The 19,332-nt window shown below is 39.6% G+C and overlaps 1 protein-coding gene across 2 annotated transcripts in view; it reads right to left on the reverse strand.

The window, feature by feature from the left end:
- Positions 1 to 19,332, reverse strand: part of FMN1 (formin 1) — a 409,376-nt gene that overhangs the window by 100,003 nt on the left and 290,041 nt on the right. For both annotated transcript variants that reach the window (XM_007462518.1, XM_007462519.1), the window contains one exon: positions 7,765 to 7,857. In XM_007462518.1, the coding sequence (XP_007462580.1) occupies positions 7,765 to 7,857 (93 nt within the window). The remainder of the gene's footprint in view (positions 1 to 7,764; positions 7,858 to 19,332) is intronic.

A 19,332-nucleotide genomic window follows, 5' to 3' on the forward strand; every position in this document is an offset into this window, starting at 1 on the left:
ATATGGGGATATATGTATATGTATAGCTGATTCACTTTGTTATAAAGCAGAAACTAACACACCATTGTAAAGCAATTGTACTCCAATAAAGATGTAAAAGAAAAAAAGACTTAAAGGGGGTTGAGTAGAAGGGAGAAGAGAGAAAAGGAGGAGGAGTAAAGGGGGGATAAGAAGAAAGGGGGAGGGAGAGGAAAGGGATAGAGGGAGGAGGGAGGGAGGGAGGAGGGAGGGGGAGAGGAGAAGATAGAGAAACTGATGGGGGGCAAATATGTGCTCTTGACAGAAATTTGTGGGAAAAATAAAACAACCGATTCAAACTAAATCCTTTCAGATAAGAGTCTACTTAATAAGCCTCTGATACGATGGCTTTCTCCACCTTCCAAGGATTACTGCTCTGTTACTTCAGTGACCTGGAAATCACAACAGATTATCTTAACTCTCGGCCATCTGATGTTATTTGGAGCCATCCCTGCTGGCACTTTTTTGAGTAATGATGTATATAAGAACTCATTTTGGCCCGTGTAGAGTGTGTGTTCCCCCAACCACAGTTCTTCCTTCCACAAGTTCTGTAAAGAATGTAAGAATTATTTCCTTTCACAGGTCACGCTGTCCAGATCAATGACCTGTCCTGATCTCTGTAATCTTAAGGCATGAATATGGTGACTCAGACGGTTTTCTTTCTACATTCTGGGGGTTGAAGTGATTACCTAATAACCTGCTCTTATTCTACAGTTTACAGAGGTTCAATTACAGCCTTTATCAATCTACTCTGAGCTAAGTATTTATGAAGAATGGATTTATGTACATCTGCAACATAGAAAGATGCTTTGATATCCAGGAGACCTGACCACAGGCATGCACTGTAGACCAAAGATGCATCTTACCAGATTCTGGCACAACTTACCAATACTAAAAAGGATTTACACAGGAAACCCACGTGGGGGGGGGCGGGGAAAGCCTGCAGGCACTTTACAAGACTCAAGTTGTTTGTTCATTAATTAAAAAAATAATTATTAACACCGATTATGGGCCAGGCTAAGCCTATATTATGTTGAGACAAGAAAATGCATAGGACCAGACTGACACAGTCCCAGCTATCACGAGGTATGCAGCTACACAGATAATTCTTTTTGCATTCAACGTGCGAAATCAGAGTTATTGTTTTTTTTAAGCTTGGTAAATTTATCTACTCACTTTTTACTAGAAAACAGTTTCTTGATGTTAAGAACATCTTTAATCTCAGCCGGTCAAAGAACCTCAGAAGATAAATTAGGACTAACATGGCTTATTCAGATTTACTTTGATTTGGGTCCACTCACAGATGCTAAGTAAAACTAATGGAGAATGAGATAAGGCCAAGTGTGGGACAGTGTTGGTACTGGAACCAGGTTAGGTTCCAGCCCTCCCGGCCAAAGCTATAAATACAAATGACCAATTTAACAGCATGAAAAGACCACCCTAAAGATCTATACCTGGGATCTAACCAGTTGTTCTGCGCCTTCTCTCAATTACAGGATCCCTGCCACGTTTATGGGGACTTTTAATGTGAGCATCACATTTTTGAAGGCCGTATCATTATGATCATGTTTGATCTGAGGATGGAAAAACATGAGCTCTAATAATGCCTGCAGAAGGTCACTCTGAACGGAGCTGTAAACTGGAATCAATAAGAGACTACTGTGGAAAAGAGAAACCGCGTCAGGGAAAGGGCTCAGATGCCATGGAGACTGCAGCTCTGAAAAGGGGTGCCGTTAAAATTACTTTCGATTCTGTGAGGAAAGTGAAATTAGTTAAGAACAAGTTTTGTTAAATAACACTATTTAAGGGCCTTCGGAGAAGGGAAGGACGATAAAAGACAGAAGGACAGGCACATCATCTCCGCCTGAGTGTGGCAACAGGATATGATTTACATAAGAAAATTAAATCATCATGATGGTTAGAAGAACTGAACTGCAGCTCATATGAAAATTAGCCTAACCATGAATCAACTGAGTCACAACGCATGTGTATGACTTCTCAGGCGTAAAGAAGGCAATTGCTTAAGACTTTACGAGTGATGGACCCCTAATTGAAAACTGGCTCTCCTGCCAAATACTACGGAAGTACAGAAGTGTCTTTTCTCATTTATAATTATTGTATTATACCCTGTGCTCAGATACTCCACAACTTCTCATTCTCTACCCCTTCTTTGGGGTATCTCATTCACTCCTATGACTTAAACTGCTATCCTCTATAAAGTCTCACCCAGCACTCTCCTATGAGCCCAATATTCTACCCGTGTGTCTCAAATGTATGTCCAATCAACGTGTCCAAAGTTTATGTCATTGTATTCCATCCCGAATGGGTCCTCCACATCAGTATCCAGCCAGTTACTTGAGCAAGGAAAAGGAGAGTTATCCTTTTCTCCTCTGTCTTTTTACTTCTCATAGGCCATCTAGTCCTGTAACTCCAAAAAGCTTTATGGATATGTCCCTTCCTTTCTTATTTTTACTGTGATTGCTTTTGCTCAAGTTCTTACCATCATTTGCCTGGACTGCTGTGGAAGAGCTTGACGGACTGGATTCCAGTCTTTTACTGTCCCAACTCTTCTTTAGTTGCTCTTAGTTATAATGTATTTCTTTTTTTAAATGTTATTTTTATTTATTTATTTTGTTTTATTTTTGGCTGTGCTGCACGGCTTGCGGGATCTTAGGTGCCCGACCAGGGATCGAACCGGCGCCGTTGGCAGTGACAGTGTGGAGTCCTTCCTAACCACTGGACCGCCAGGGAATTCCCTATAATGTATTCCTTAACAACAACAGAAAGCAAAATGAGTCCAACACACCAACATCACGACAAACAAATCGAACGTGACCATGTTGCTCCCATACATACTATTTTTCAAAGGCTCTCAGTGGCCTGTAAGACAAAGTTCAGATTCTTTAGCAAGTCACATTGTGACCCTCCTCTCCTTTGGGTCTTGTGTTCTTTCCATACGCCCTGTGATACAGCTACACCAAGTCTCTTGCCATTCCCCAAACACGTCATGTCTTTCATCCTGAGATTTGCAGTGTTTTCCTCTGCCTGGAATGCCCTTTATAACTTGGCTGCTGAGAATTCCTAATCTTAAATTTCCTCATCTGGACAACAGGGTGATAACAGTGTTTACTTCAGAGGGTTGTCATGAAGACAAAGTAAAATTATCTGCTCCCCAAGGTGCCTGGTATATAGAAGCAACCACCAAATGTTCGCAGTCACTGTCACTGCTTGTCATTGACATCACCGTCGTCTTTGTTTTTTTCCAGATCTGAACAAAAACATCTCCTTTGCTCAAAATCCTCCCTGACTTACCTGGAAGTGTTAGTCAGCCCTCCTCTCTGCTCCTATATGCCTAATTACAGTACCATCTTACATCAATTTCAAAATCGATGGAATTTTCATATTTTAGCATCTGTGATACTGGGGTACCTTGTGTCATCTATGACATGTCATGGTTTAATGGGCAGCAATTTTTGTTTCTTAGCAGTACTTGGAATAACGGTGTTTCTTATGAGTGGCACATTAGATGACACCTACGCTCACAATAACTGCCATAAAAACTTGATTATCCAGAGTGGATAATGCACATTTATAGTAGATGAGAGATCTCACATTTTCTATGAATCCGTGAACCATCTCCATAAAAAAAAGGGACTACTACTCGGAACTCTACAGTAGCCAAGAGATATTTCATTTGTATATACTGCAGTGTAGCAAGGCAGCGCCTCCTGAACCACAGAGGGGTAGGCTGATGGAGTAGCATGCTGTCACCTCCTTCAGTTAAGCGCCCCCACCTGAGAGCCAAACAATGGCCAGACCCAGAGCAAAAGTGGGGAGAGGCCAGCTTGTGATACTGGGGCCCAATAACCCAGGATTTAAGCTGAGAAGCTAAAGCAATAACGTGGAGAGGAAAGTGAAGGAATGCGATGGGAAAGGACAAGGGATCTTACTTCTAGACGGCCCTGTCCAATAGAGCTTACAATGCAAGCCACAGATATAATTTTAAATGTTCTAGTGGCCGTGCTTAAAAATGAAAAGAAACAGGTCAATTAAGATTAATATTATATTGTACTTATTTAACCCAATATATTAAAAATACTATTTTACCGTGTAACCAATCTAAAAAAAGCAGAAATAAAATATTTTGCATGTTTTTTGGTACTGTCTTCAAAATCTGGCGTGTGTTTGATTTGTGCAGCACCTCTCAGTCTGGATTAGCCACGTTTCAACTGCTCAGCAGCTGCATGTGGCCAGTGCCTGACACACTGGGTGGCACAATTCTAGACTGCTCTTTGACCAACTCAGTTAACTAATGAGTCAACAGTAACACAGGTATTTCAACAGTGGCTCTTTTCACCACATGACATTGGCAATGTTTAAGATTTATTTTTATATTTTAAAATTCATTTTAGAATAGTAATTTTCCTCCAAATTCTTTTTGTGTCTCATTTTGGCTGACTTTGTTTTAACCATAACTTGAGGCTATTCCTACGTCCTTCCCATCTTCCCTTCCCTCTGTTGCTTAACGGAGAGGTGACTCCTTTATTCAATTACAGACCTTTCCCCAGTAAGACGGTCCTTGAGAGAGGGACGAGGGGTCTATGGCTCATCTTAGGATCGCCAGCGTCTGTCACAGTGCCTAACACACAGCGGGCTCTGACGAAATACCTTTGAATACCCATTAAGAGGTGAACTAAGCTTGACAATAGTGGTTCTCAACCTGGGCTGCACACTGGGATTACATGGGGAGTGAAAAAAAGAAATGCTGATACCTGGTCCCACCCCTAGAGATGCTAGTGGTGGGTCTGGAATTTGGCCCAGGTGTTGAAATTTTTAAAATCTCCCCGAGGTGATCCTAGTATGCAGCCAGGGTTGAGAACCACTGCTCTAGGGCATTCTTAGAACAGCTTATTGTGGCCACATCCTTGCTTTCCTGACTCAAGGTCCAGTTTGCCTCAACTCGATTCCCTCCCTCAGAACAGATCACAGTTTTCTTAAGAAACCTGGGAGAGAAGAAACTAAAACAGAACTTCCAAGAGTGATTTGCAAATTCCTTTTCCAAGGCATCAAAGAAGATTTTCAGTGTTCTAAATCTCTTCATATTTATCCTCTTCCAACAAAAAGAAAAAAAAATTCACAACGTAAGTGTTTTAAAATGTTAGCTAATTTGAAGAGAAAGGATCCTAAGGCCATTACAGTATACGAGCCAATAATACCTAGACATACTCATTGCAGAATTTTCTAGATATAGAATAATAGCAATTAAATATAGATATGGATAGCCAAGATATGGAAGCAACCTAAATGTCTACTGACAGGTGAATGGATAAAGAAGATGTGGTAGGGCTTCCCTGGTGGCGCAGTGGTTGAGAATCTGCCTGCTAATGCAGGGGACACGGGTTCAAGCCCTGGTCTGGGAATCCCACATGCCACGGAGCAACTGGGCCCGTGAGCCACAACTACTGAGCCTGCGCGTCTGGAGCCTGTGCTCCGCAGCAAGAGAGGCCGCAACAGTGAGAGGCCCGCGCTCCGCGATGAAGAGCGGCCCCCGCTTGCCACAACTAGAGAGAGCCCTCGCACAGAAACGAAGACCCAACACAGCCCAAAATAAATAAATTAATTAATTAATTAATTAATTTTTTAAAAAAGAAGATGTGGTACATATATACAGTGGAACGGAATATTACTGAGCCATAAAGAAGAATGAGATAATGCCACTTGCAGTAACATGGATGGACCTAGAGATTATCATACTAAGTGAAGTAAGCCAAAGACAAATATCATATATTGCTTATATGTGGAATCTAAAAAAATGATACAAATGAACTTATTCACAAAACAGAAAGAGACTCACAGACATAGAAAACAAATTTAGGATTACCAAAGGAGAAAAGCGGGTGGGGACAGGGATAAATTAGCACTTTGGGTTTAACATATAACAAAATAGATAAACAACAAGGACCTACTGTATAGCACAGGGAACTATATACTCAATCTTTTGTAATAGACTATAAGGGAAAAGAATCTGAAAAGGGATATATATATATATATATATATATATATATATATGTATTCACTGTGTTTTATATTCACTGAAACTAACACAATATTGTAAATCAACTGACTTCAATAAAAATTTAAAAAAATTTTAAATTTAAACAAATAGAAATGGGAAAAAGAAAGGAATGGAATTGAAATACACATGAGCCTCATTTCAAGTTCCCTATGCATATGTCAAAAGTAGAAATTATTAATTGGGGGTCAGCAAAGGGAAATATTTCGTGCGCTTCTTTAGGCCATTTAGGTTATATTTACAGAAAATAATCATAAAGCAATGCATCTACTTTAATAAATCACACATAAAACCTAAGTTTAGCCACATAACCCGTAAGTGTTGGTATTACTATCTGCTCTCAAAATGATACTTGGCCTGATGGCGCTACTTACATCACATATAAGGCTCAGCTGTGGCCGAGAGCGAGTTCTGATTTCTGCTTCAACACAAATGAGGCCTCATCCGGGTGGAGGGAGCAATGAACTCTGCACCAAGAGACCCGCTGGAATGAAGTTTCTCTGACTCATGGACTGAGAATTTCCCTGCCAATTTCCAAGGTGGTTTGGCCATACTTTTTACCCTGCTTAATGGTCTTTTGTTGATGGTGTGGTATCATGTAGCCTTAGTAATAAATAGAAACACCATGCTGATATACCCCTAAAGGTTCCTACATGCATTTCCTCTGGCTTTCTAGCAAAGACAGAAGCCCCCTCTAACTATCCCACACTTTTTTTTTCCTTTATTGAGATAGTCTTGACACGCAGCATTAGATTAGTTTCAGGTGTACAACATAATGATTCCTTATAAGTAGATATGGTGAAATGATCATCACAATAAGTCTAGTTAACATCTGTCAGCATGCAGAGTTACACATTTTTTTCTTGTAATGAGAACTTTTAAGATCTACTCTCTTAGCAACTTTCAAATATACAATACAGTATTATTAACTACAGTCACCATCCTGTAAATCACGTTCCCCATGACCTATTTATTTTATATTTGGAAACTGTGCCCCACACTTATTTTTGTTTTACATCTAGGCTGAATCTGAGAAACCAGAACAGGAAACATCCAAAAGGCGTTAAACTTTCACGTTCACTACCAGGGCTCAACAAAAGTTCCCTAGTCCTGCCAAAACCATGGAGGAAGGAATATAACTCGGTAAGATTTTTAAGTCAGTACTGGGTCTCATGAGTATCACTTCCATCCGCTAACCCCAGAGGGCTGACGGTTGCCAAGTGATTGGATGTGTGACATTCACCTGGCCCCAACTTTCCTTTCTGAAAAGAATGGAAAATACAACACAAGTTTCCAAATTGCTATACTCGTAAAACCAGAAAGATAATCACCATCCACCTGCACAACTGCATAAGCCTTGCATGGACGTCGTCTGTCAGTTAGTTAACAGGGACTGAGGATCCTCTCGGGATCCATGAAGAGACAAAGAGAGAAAGCCTTCTCTCACAAAGTTTACAGAAACAGGAGTGATGTTAAAGGATTTAAAATCTCACAGCAGATTTAAAAGGTGATATAAAGGTTACAGGACAACTCCATCTAAGTTGAGTACGGCTCCACCATGGGAAGATGGTCTAATGGAAACATCTGCCAGTGCTCAGGTGGGATGCACGGGGCAGTGGGTGTCAGAGAAAGATGGAGAAAGGAAGGACGTTTCAGAACGTCACACCTCCTACCTTTCTGGAAGAACTCTTTGAGCCTGTCCTTGAACGGCTGCAGATACTCCTTTGGTGACTCCTTACACACCACTGCCATCTGTTTCTCACTTGCTGTGAAGAGAAGGTGGCAGTTAGACTTCCTGGAGAACACGGATTCGCTGAACTTGTGCTCTATGCTCTGCACTTGGGTATTAATAGTGCAAAATCCTTATCCATCATCGTTTATCCAAATTACAGGGGAAAGAGCAGAAACAAACAAATAATTAGCTCACTTTACACCTTTCTTTAGGAACAGGGAAATGCATCACCTTCAAGTTTTTTTTTTTTTTTTTTTAGAGACACGGCAAAACCTCTGACTTGGGACAGGTGAGGTACTCTGCTTTTGGTCTCTCCAAAATAGAGGCAAGAACTACTCAAGGACTAGTTCTAGGGAATTAAGGGCCCAGACCCTCTTCAGATTCATACTCTAAAAGTGGAGCTTAAAATAGATTTTGCGGAAATTCTCACCAAACTGGAGATTCCTCAAGGTGACACCCACGTCCCAGCATGAGAACTAACCCCAGGTTAGGGAGGACCGAATCTCTCTTCACTCCCGTTCACCTCCCCTTCCCATTAACACATGTGAAACATTTTATACATAATTTACTTCAGACAGGATGTCTGGAATTTACAAGAGGTTGCTTTTTTTGATAATCAAGGCCCCTCAAATTAGATAGTTCTGACTTGGTGACATGGAGGCCACAATAAACCGTAGTTCACCGTCATAAAAAGCAGTTAACCCAGGCAAGAGGCATTTTCTCAAGGTTTCTGTATGTTTGTGCCAGTGGCAGAAATGCACTGGGTGAAAAAAGGCTTCATTTCTCCAAAGCTAGAGCTGAGTCATGATCACTTTTGTCTGTTGATCATGGCCAGAAATTACTGACATGTCCTTATTCAAGAGAATATATTAAAGCATTAGATTTTCGCCCGGAAATCATGCCACCTGCTTCAAAAAATAGAGAAAGATATATTCTTGGAGGAATTTACAGAAGCACAGAGGTAAGGCATTTTGGAAGAAGACGGTTAGAAAGGATTCCTTTATTTATGTTGGGAAATTTGTATACAAGAACTCGGCGTTTCCAAAACTAGCACCCCAGAATGTTTACTATATAAGGCAATCCACAAGCACGTCAGCACTGAAGCACAAAAAAGGCAAAAGAGGTCACTCAACGGTCCCTCGAAATTAGCTGCCTGACACTTTCTCTTACAATATTGCCAACTAGACTGCTGAAATACTAGGCAACTCTGGGAGACTACCAGATTGTGCTGAAGATGAAAGCATGATGTGAGGGAACTCTGTCAAGTTCAGCATCAGCTACATTCCCGGAGTCAGCTCCAGGGATTCCCACCGGAGATCATGAGGCCGATCACAGGACACAAGGGCCTAAGTTTAGGCTCTTCCTACTGACAATGTTATTTTCTAAAAGTTTTTAATAGATCTTATTTTGAATATCTGTGATTAACTATTCTGATAACCATACCGGTGCTATCTAGGAAACCCTGTCCATTGGGACACAAAGACTCATTTCTTTTTTTAAAATGATCTATCTTACCTGGAACAAATTCCTTAAAACCAGCCAAAACCATCATTTCAAAACACTCCTTTTTTACCCCCTACGTTTTTACCTTTATTTTTCAGTGGATTTGTCCTCTCTACAATGACTACTTAATAATTTTCTACTATTATCAGATTTCCCTTTACCTCTTTCCTAGTAGATGGGCCTGTGGCCAAATGATAAGTACCTCCCTTCCCACCAGTATTCTGTTCTCAAAATAATGGCTTTGGGCTAGAGTGATATCAGGGACAGAGAGGAGAGGGGCAGGGTACATAGAGCTGGAATATATTTCAGAGGTAGAACAAATTGCTGATGCAGTCGATGTAAAGTTGAGGGAGAGGAAAGATGAGCAAGGTGTGGCTGGAAGTGCCATTTACTGAGATGGGGGAGAGGTGAGTGTATTGGTTTTTTTGTTGTTGTTCTGCTCTTTTCTTTTGTTTTAAGGGAGAGGAGGTCAAAAGTTAACTTTGAAACTTGTTTTCCCTGGTCTCCGCGAATTACAAGGCAAGATCATCCACTGAAAACAAAGAGGGAAAGGTACACAAAAAAGATGAAACTCGTAATGGGTTCTCGTTGCTCATTCAACTGAATTCAAACTCCCAGGCCTGAGATTTAAGGTCTTTTCCATGATGGTACCATTCTACCTTTCAGTTCTATTTCCCCATATATCTGACCAACGACATCAAAATTATGCAATGTTTCCAACTTATATAAACCAGTGTTCCCAGTTCCATGCCTTCATTCATGTGGTTCTCTGCCCATCCTGCTCTCATCCCAAACATACCTTCTACCACATTTGACAAAGTCCTGTTCATCCTAAAAAAGTTTCTCTGAGATGCTGCCACCACCATAAAACCTTTCCAATCCAAAGATTTTGCATCTTTCAAACGTCTACCTTCCAGAGAGCAATTATGTTTTACCTTTAATTATACTTAGTTGTGTATTTCTATTAATCCCCGCAAAGCCATCATGCACGATTCATTTACTCATCTCCAAACTTCTCCAGAGACCTCCATGCATACCTGGCCAAAGCACCAGATCTCCTCACCTTAACTAGCTTCTAGTGCAGAGGAAAGTGGAAAAAAAATTAGCAATGTTGACCCAGACTCCGAGTGGGCTCTCCAGGGGTGCAGGATGACCTCCTTGTCTCTTTTCCTTCCTTTCCAGGAAGGTACATCAAGGGGTCCTAGTCTCTTCATTCACAAACCCTGTGACTGTCCCAAGCCTGATGTGAAAGGGCTCAGTGTATTTTAAAGACCCTCCCCACCCCAAAAACATCCACCACTTCATGCTGTAAGGCACAAGAAGGTAGTAAAGATCATTCTCCTGACTGAGCAGTTATGACAGCAGGCCCAGAAGCAGGAGATTGGTCAGACACACTTTGGAAGAGGCCTGCTTTCAAGAATCTACATTTTTCAATGAACTTTCATGACCACATAAGCTTTTCTGATGATATCCAGCCATGATTCTGAGAACACAGGAAGCCACATTTATTCTTACAATATAAATTGGGAGAGGCTTTTAAATTCTTTAGCCCTCTACTACATTCAAATCCCAACAATTCCATTTATAGAGAACTATTTTTCACGAACACAAATAATATATGGTGAGGCCTGCATTTTGGTAAGAGGACATACTTGAAGCCCTGACAGTAATTTCTTCAAGGTTATTTCTCCCTAGCAAACGCAAAGCCCAAGGCAGAGGTTCCTTTCCTAAACACACAAGCGAAGCCTCCACCTCTGCCTGAATTAAAAGGGTTGATCACTGCAGCTCTCCCTTTGTCCTATCTGTGCTGACAGAGCCCATGGGGTCCATCAAACTGCCCAGATTTTATGAGGCCAGGTGGTGGTATGGCAAAGGGCTCGTGCTTGGATCGAGTACCTACCTGAGTGCAGGTGGGCTGTAGCTTTTCTCATCTGCAAAATGGGGACCCCCTTCCTCATAGGCAAGATATATGAATTGTGAGATAATGCATGTAAAGTGGTTTGCAAAATGCCTGGCACTAGCAAGTGGCCTCGTATTTATTATTTGTCACTTTTATGCCTTTGGTTGAAACATGTCATAGCCAGAACAGCAAGAGAGTCATGACTAGGGATTATGTGCTACAAATTCTACTCTATTTACAAAAATATGCCCCAGTGCAAATCTTCTGTTTGGAACAAAGAGATAATGATTTTTGTTCCCTTGCTGATGTTCCACCACCCACTCTGAGAATTCAAGGAAGAAACTCCTGGAGAAAGACGAAGCAAAATGTGAAGCAAGTGTCCTGGGCCTCCGAGCTTCACAGTTTTGAAATAAGAAACACTGAAACCAGCGCAAAGGAGAGCAGCTCTCCTGCTGTGCCCGAGGCCCTCTCTGCACCCCAGGGGGCACAGCCTCCCATGTGGCCTGTTAGAATTAAACTTCTCCACACGATCAAAGCAGAGGGCTGCCCTCTGACTGACTGAGCACAGTCGCACATTCAACGGCCAGGCAGCCTGCCCGCTCCAACTTATTAACTTGGCTTATCCAGGATGCATTCTAGCAGACAAACAGGAGACCTGAAGACTAATTAACAATGACACTGGAGACTGGCAGTGCATAAAGGAAAGAGGTCCCTGACAAATTCCCAATGTCATTAATTGTCCAACCATAAGATGCTTATGCAATATTGCTAGACCACCAAGGTTGCCTCAGACACAGGCTGTGCCAGGAGTTCCCATGTTAAAAGCCAAAGTCACCCAGGTTCTTTCTCTCTCTCTCCTTTTTCTATTAAATTTGACAGAATTAAAGTACATATTAATTCCTGAAGTTAGTTACTAATAGGTGATCATTGTGAGAGATTAAATATTGAAAACCAATACATAATAAAATAATTGACACTAAATTGAGAGTATTCTCATTTAAAGGCTAAGAGCTTGTGAAGCATTTAAAATATAAAATACAGCATATAAAATATAGCCAATACTTTACAATAACTACAAATGGAGTATAATCTTTAAAATTGTGGGTCACTACATTGTATGCCTGAAACTTATATAACATTGTACATCAACTATACCTCAGTGAAAAAACTTTAAAAATAGGTTAACTGCTTGTGAAGCATTTTAGAGAAAGCTATAGCTTTGAATGTTTTAAGATTTCAGACGCTAGACTGGTTAGGTCATAAGTGGTTGTCTGTTCTTTTTGGTTTTTGACCTTTAAGGACAAGGAATAAAGTTTATTGAGTAACTGAAAAAGCATGGGTAGGTTATAAGGATACAGAGGCAGGGCCCAGATATAATTCATCAAAATGTAATACATGTTTAATCATTTTAACAGCTCAAATGTATATGCGCATTCTTAGGAATATATGGCGCATGTCTCTTGCTGTATGAGTTGAAGGACCTATGGGCTTAGTAATGAAGTCAGAATACATTTTTAGAGAAAAGGAAAGATGTATCTAGGCTCTGCTTTTTAACTCTGGGATTCTCTCTTTTCTCCTCTGTTGACCTAATTCCTACCCAACCCCTCCATGGTTCTGTGCCAGTTCTACCTGTTCTTCAGTTTTATAAGAACTGTCCTTTCCCCGAGCGCCATGCTCAAAGGACCACCATAGAGGGCTGCTGAAGCAACATAAAAAACTGAGAGACTGTGAACAACTCTATGCCAATAAAATGGACAACCTAGAAAAAATGGACACATTTCTAGAAATGTACAATCTCCCAAGACTGCACCAGGAAGAAACAGAAAATAGGAACAGACCAATTACCAGTAATGAAAGTAAGTCAATAATAAAAAATAATTCCCTTGGGCTTCCCTGGTGGCGCAGTGGTTGAGAGTCCGCCTGCCGATGCGGGGGGACGCGGGTTTGTGCTCCGGTCTGGGAGGATCCCACATGCCGCGGAGCAGCTGGGCCCGTGAGCCATGGCCGCTGAGCCTGCGTGTCCAGAGCCTGTGCTCCGCAGCGGGAGAGGCCATGACAGTGAGAGGCCCGCGTACCACACACACACACAAAAAAAACCTAAAAAAAAAAAAAATTCCCAGCAAACAGAAGTCCAGGATCAAATAGCTTCACAGATGAATTCTACCAAACATTTAGAGAAGAGCTAACATCTATCCTTCTCTATTACCCCCCACCAAAAAAAAAAAAAAAATGCAGAGGAAGGAATATTTTCAAACTCATTCTACAAGGTCAGCATCACTCAGATATCAAAACCAAAGATGTAACACACACAAAAAAATTACAGGCCAGTATCACTGATAAACACAGATGCAAAAATCCTCAACAAAATATTAGCAAACTGAATCCAACAATACATCAAAAGGATCATTCACCATGATCAAGTGGGATTTATCTCAGGGCAAGGATTTTTCACTATCTGCAAACTGATCAATATGATACACCACATTAACAAATTTAAGAATAAAAACTATATCGTTATTTCAACAGATGCAGAAAAAGCTTTTGACAAAATTCAACACCCATTTATGATAAAAAAAACTCTCCAGAAAGTGGATATAGAGGGAACATACTTCAACATAATAAAGGCCATATACTGACAAGCCTACAGCTAACATCATACTCAATGGTGAAAAGCTGAAAGTACTTCCTCCAAGATCAGAAACAAGACAAGGATGCCCACTCTCAACACTTTTACTCAATATATTATCGGAAGTCCTCGCCACAGCTATTGGACAAGAAAAGGAATCAAAATTGGAAAGGAAGAAGTAAAGCCGTCACTGTTTGCAGATGACATGATACTCTACACAGAAAATCCTAAAGATACCACCAGAAAACTACCAGAGCTCATCAATGAATTTGGTAAAGTTTCAAGATACAAATTTGATACACGGAAGTCTACTGAATTTCTACACGCTAACAGTAAACTCTCAGAAAGAGAAATTGAGGAAACAATTCCATTTACAATCACATGTAAAAGAATAAAATACCTAGGAATAAACCTACCTAAGGAGGTAAAAGACCTGTACTGAGAAAACTATAAGACACTGATGAAGAAATTGAAGTCAACACAACAGATAGAAAGATATACTGTGTTCATGAACTAGAAGAATTAATGTTAAAACAATCACACCACCCAAGGCAATCTACAGACTCATGTAATCCCTAAAAAAAGGGCACTTTCCACAGAACTAGAACAATAACTTAAAATTTGTATGGAAACAGAAAAGGCCCCAAATAGCCAAAACAATCTTGAGAAAGAAGAACAGAGCTGGACGAATCATGCTCTCAGACTATACTACAAAGCTACAGTAATCAAGACAGTATGGTACTGGCACAAAAACAGAAATACAGATCAATGGAACAGGACAGAAAGCCCAGAGATAAACCCACGCACATATGGTCAACTTATCTTTGATAAAGGAGGCAAGAGTATACAACGGAGAAAGGATAGTCTCTTCAATAAGTGGTGCTGGGAAAACTGGATAGCTACATATAAAAGAATGAAATTAGAACATTCTCTAACACCATATACAAAAATAAACTCAAAATGGATTAAAGACCTAAATGTAAGACTGGAAACCATAAAACTCCTAGAAGAAAACACAGGTGGAACATTCCTTGACATAAATTGTAGCAATATTTTTTTGGATCTGTCTCCTAAAGCAAAGATATTAAAAGCAAAAATAAACAAATGGGACCTAATTAAAAGGTTTTGCACAGGAAGGGAAGGCACTGACAAAACAAAAAGACAACCTACTGAATGGGAAAAAAAATATTTGCCAGTGATATGACTGATAAAGGGTTAATATCTAAAATATATAAACAGCTCATACAACAACATCACAAAACCAAACAACTCAATTTAAAAAATGGGCAGAAGACCTGAACAGACATTCTTCCAAAGAAGAAATACAGATGGCCAACAGGCATATGAAAAGATGCTCAACACTGTTAAGCATCAGAGAAATGCAAATTAAAAGCACAATGAGATATTCCCTCACACTTGTCAGAATGGCAATCATCAAAAAGACCATAAATAACAAATGTTGGTGAAGATGTAGAAAAAAGGGAACCCTCATACTGTTGGTGGGAATGTAAATTGGTGCAGCCACTATGGAAAACAATATGGAGGTTCCTCAAAAAAGTAAAGATAGAACTACCATATGACCCACCAATTCCACCCCCGGGTATTTATCCGAAAAAAACAAGAACACTTATTCTAAAAGATACATGCACCACAATGTTCATAGCAGCATTATTTACAACTGTCAAGATATGAAAGCAACCTAAGTGTCCATCAACAGACAGATGGATGACGAAGATGGAGTATATATACAATGGAATTCTACAGAGCCATACAAAGAATAAAGTTTTGAAATTTTGCCATTTGCAGGGTATTATGTTAAGTGAATTAAGTCAGACAGAGAAAGACAAATACTACATGATATCATTTATATGTGGAATCTAAAAATATAAAACCACCTAGTGAATATAACAAAAAAAAGAAACAGACTCACAGATATGGAGAACAAGCTAGTGGTTACCAGTGGGGAGAGGGAAGAGGGGACGGGCAATATAGGGGTAGGGGATTTAGAGGTACAAACTACTATGTATAAAATAAATAAGCTGCAAGGAGATTATATATATATATAGTACAACATAGGGGATATAGCCAATATTTTATAATAAATGAAATATAACCTTTAAAGATTGTGAATCACTATGTTGTACACCTGAAACTTATATAATACTGTACATCAACTACAGTTCAATAAAAAGAAAGTGATTTAAACAAAAGAACGAAGAGACAAACTAAAGCAAATGTTTGTGTTAACATCAATGGGGTTTATGTGAGAGATACAGATCAGGGTTAGATTATAAAGGGCATAGAACGCTAGGAGTTCATTCTAAAGGAATTCATTCAATAAATATATCAATTCACCAAATAGCTACTGCGTGCCAACTGTGTGCCACAAACTGTACTCGGTATTGGGGATACATCAGTGAAAAGAAAAAAAAAAAGACTAAAACCTATGCCCTCAGACATTGTAGTGAATGGGTCACCAACAAAATTTCTCAATGGGAATGGCACATAGTAATTATTGTTTTTCGTAATTTGAACTGCACGCAAACATGTGAATTATATCCTTTCATACTGTATTTCAAAGCCTGTCTTTAGTAATAGCAGGACAGTATAGTGTTCTTCCTAGTGCTTTTCACATCAAGCGACACACACACACACACACACACACACACACACACACACACACAGAGAGCTTTAAGTTTTCTGGACCAAAACATACGTTTAACAAAATAAATTTTAAAACAAATTCAGAAATCAAAATAGCAGTATTAGCATGATGAACCTACACAACGTTTTTTCATGGTACTGGCCTTGAACTGAATGGTTAGGGGATTACATTAAATCCAATGTATTAAAATAGAAATAAAAAGGCGTTGGTTGATCTGGTTGCAATTCGGGGACTTCTATGGAGGGGGAAAAAATCATCATAAAATCAGTAAAATATTAGGAATTTTAAAAATTCGCTTGTTAAAGGTTTGGCACAAATGAGAATGCTACTTTGTGGCTATATTCTGTATGTTCATTTTTTTTTAAGGCTACAAAAAGGAAGATTTCAACCCAATTTAAGCCAAAAACAAATGACAAAAACTGGAAATAGAAAGTGCCTATTTCATGTTCTTGGGTTCTGATGCTGGATATGGGGAGCATTTATGGCTTAGCATGGTGGGGTCGTGAGTGGTGGTATAGGAAATTCTGGGGCTAGGGTGGGGTGCAGGGCAAACAGAAAATCTACCCTAAAAAAGAATTCTGTATAGATTAGATTTCAAAGGGAACCAACTGCTAGATTCATTTTCTGCTAAACAGACCCCCAAAGCCCAAATTTATGGGCTCAAATCAGACAACTGTGCATTAATGACCCTTGTGTGGACAAGCTGTATGTAATCAAAGGTGTCTTCTCTCATTATCCTTCGTTTGGGGATTCCGTTGATATAACTGCCATGTCCAAATTATTCCTCCTAGTGACTCTATGCATCCAAAGGCAAAGATCTGTAGTATCCAAAGTAGTCAAAAATCTTGAATGGGCAACTGGGTATTAGGAGTAAAGATATAGACCTTAGATGCATGGTACCTGGGTTAGAATGTTACCTCAGAATAATGCCAGAGGCATAGATGGACTCACACACACCAGTGCTACTTTGTATCTGTACATGCACTGTGTCTATGCCTCAAAAGTCAATTAGAACATTATGCTAAGTGAAAGAAACCAGTCACAGAGGACCACACACTGTATGACTCCATTTGTACAAGATGCGCAGAATAGGTAAATCTGTAAGATAAGAAGTAGAGTATGGGGTTGCCCAGGACTGGGGGAAAGAGGGGTAGAGAGATTAGGGGGCTAAGCGGTATGAGGCTTCTTTCTGGGTAATGAAAATTTTCTAAAATTGAGTGTAGTGATGGGTTGCACAGCCCTGTGAAAGTAACAAAAATCACTGAATTGTACACCTTAAAAGGGTGAATTATATGGAATGTGCTTTTATCTCAATAAAGCTGTTAAAAAAAAGCTAATTCAAAACTCTGAGCCTTAAACTGGAACTATATGAGCAGGTAAGTTAAGAAGGTCCTATCTGTGCTTCTTTTATAAGGCAGAGTCATTTTTCAAATCTTAGGTGCAGTTATGACTTTGTTATAACAGTTATAATATTTATTAAACCATAATGTGAAGTGGAAAATGAGTTTGGAATACACCTGTACTTGAGAAATCAAATATATTAGTTTTCAGAAGGTACCAATAAACGTTATCAAAATAGAAGACCTAGTAAACAAATAATTGGACTTAAGAGGCATACAAGCAAGGCACTGAAAGAATTTGTTAACTTTTAATAAATTAAAACAAGACCTTTGGTATGTTTTTAATTGTGGAAGACAGCTATATATATAGTATATAATATATACATGTATAGATTGAAAATTAATATATTAGAAAAATGTTCTCTTTGAACTACTCTTAATCTAAAGATACATTTATTTATTCTTAGTTTTCCATACTCTTTACGGCTTGGAAAGTTATTTAATACCTCTCTGACTCTTAGTTTCTTGATGTATAAAATTTCATGAGGACTAAATGAGAGGTACATGAAAAAGCACTTTGTACACGAGCAGTAAAATGCTACCCAAAATATTCTTTATCCATTTAAAATATTCAAACAGTGCTAAGCCTAGCTAGATAACATACTGTACATGGCTTTATTCTTCCCGTTTCGTTTCCAAGAACAACGAAACAATAACAACCCCACAAATTCTTTGAACAAGTTGACTTTCCTAATATTTATGTGTTTAGTAAACAACAAATCACTATGTTATAAATAGTCTAATCTATTTCACAGCCAAACCATCTTTAAGAAATCGCCCATACTCACTTTTTCCCTTTCTCATTCACTACTTAATCCTGGACCCATTGAAATTGACTTCACCCCCATTCTGACACGGAAAAAAACACCCTCATGTCACCAATGAATCTACCCTATTGTCACTGTCTTTTTTAAAGAAAAGAAATCTCATTTTAGTTCACTGCCCAGCAGATTCCACTCTGTCAACCACTTTCCCTTCCTGAAACAGTCTGTCCCCTGGCTCTGGGTCCCGCATCCCTGGCTTTTCTCCTACCTCTGACTGCTCTGTCTCCTTTGCAGCCTCATCCTTCTATACTCTGCCATTAAATTTTCAAGTTCTTGAATATCTCTTCTCTTCTCATGCTATGTCCTCTCACTAGACAATTTCCAGGTAAACATTTCAGTCACCACCTTTAGGACTATAACTCCTAAGTGTACCTGTGTAGCCCATAGTTTCACCTTGAGTCCCTCACTCTCACCAGACTGCTGAGACACCTTCTTAGCTGTTCTTCCCACATCCACCCTTGCCTCCTCCTGATCTGTCCTCCACACTGGAGTCAAAGTCATCTTTATAACACACACACCTCTGATTATGCCAATCCCCTGCTTAAACCCACCAGGGGCTTCCACTGCTCTTAGAGACTGCCCTTCCCTACA

This window comes from Lipotes vexillifer, unplaced genomic scaffold, assembly GCF_000442215.2.
Source record: "Lipotes vexillifer unplaced genomic scaffold, Lipotes_vexillifer_v1.1 scaffold164, whole genome shotgun sequence".
Taxonomy (NCBI): Eukaryota; Metazoa; Chordata; class Mammalia; order Artiodactyla; family Lipotidae; genus Lipotes; species Lipotes vexillifer.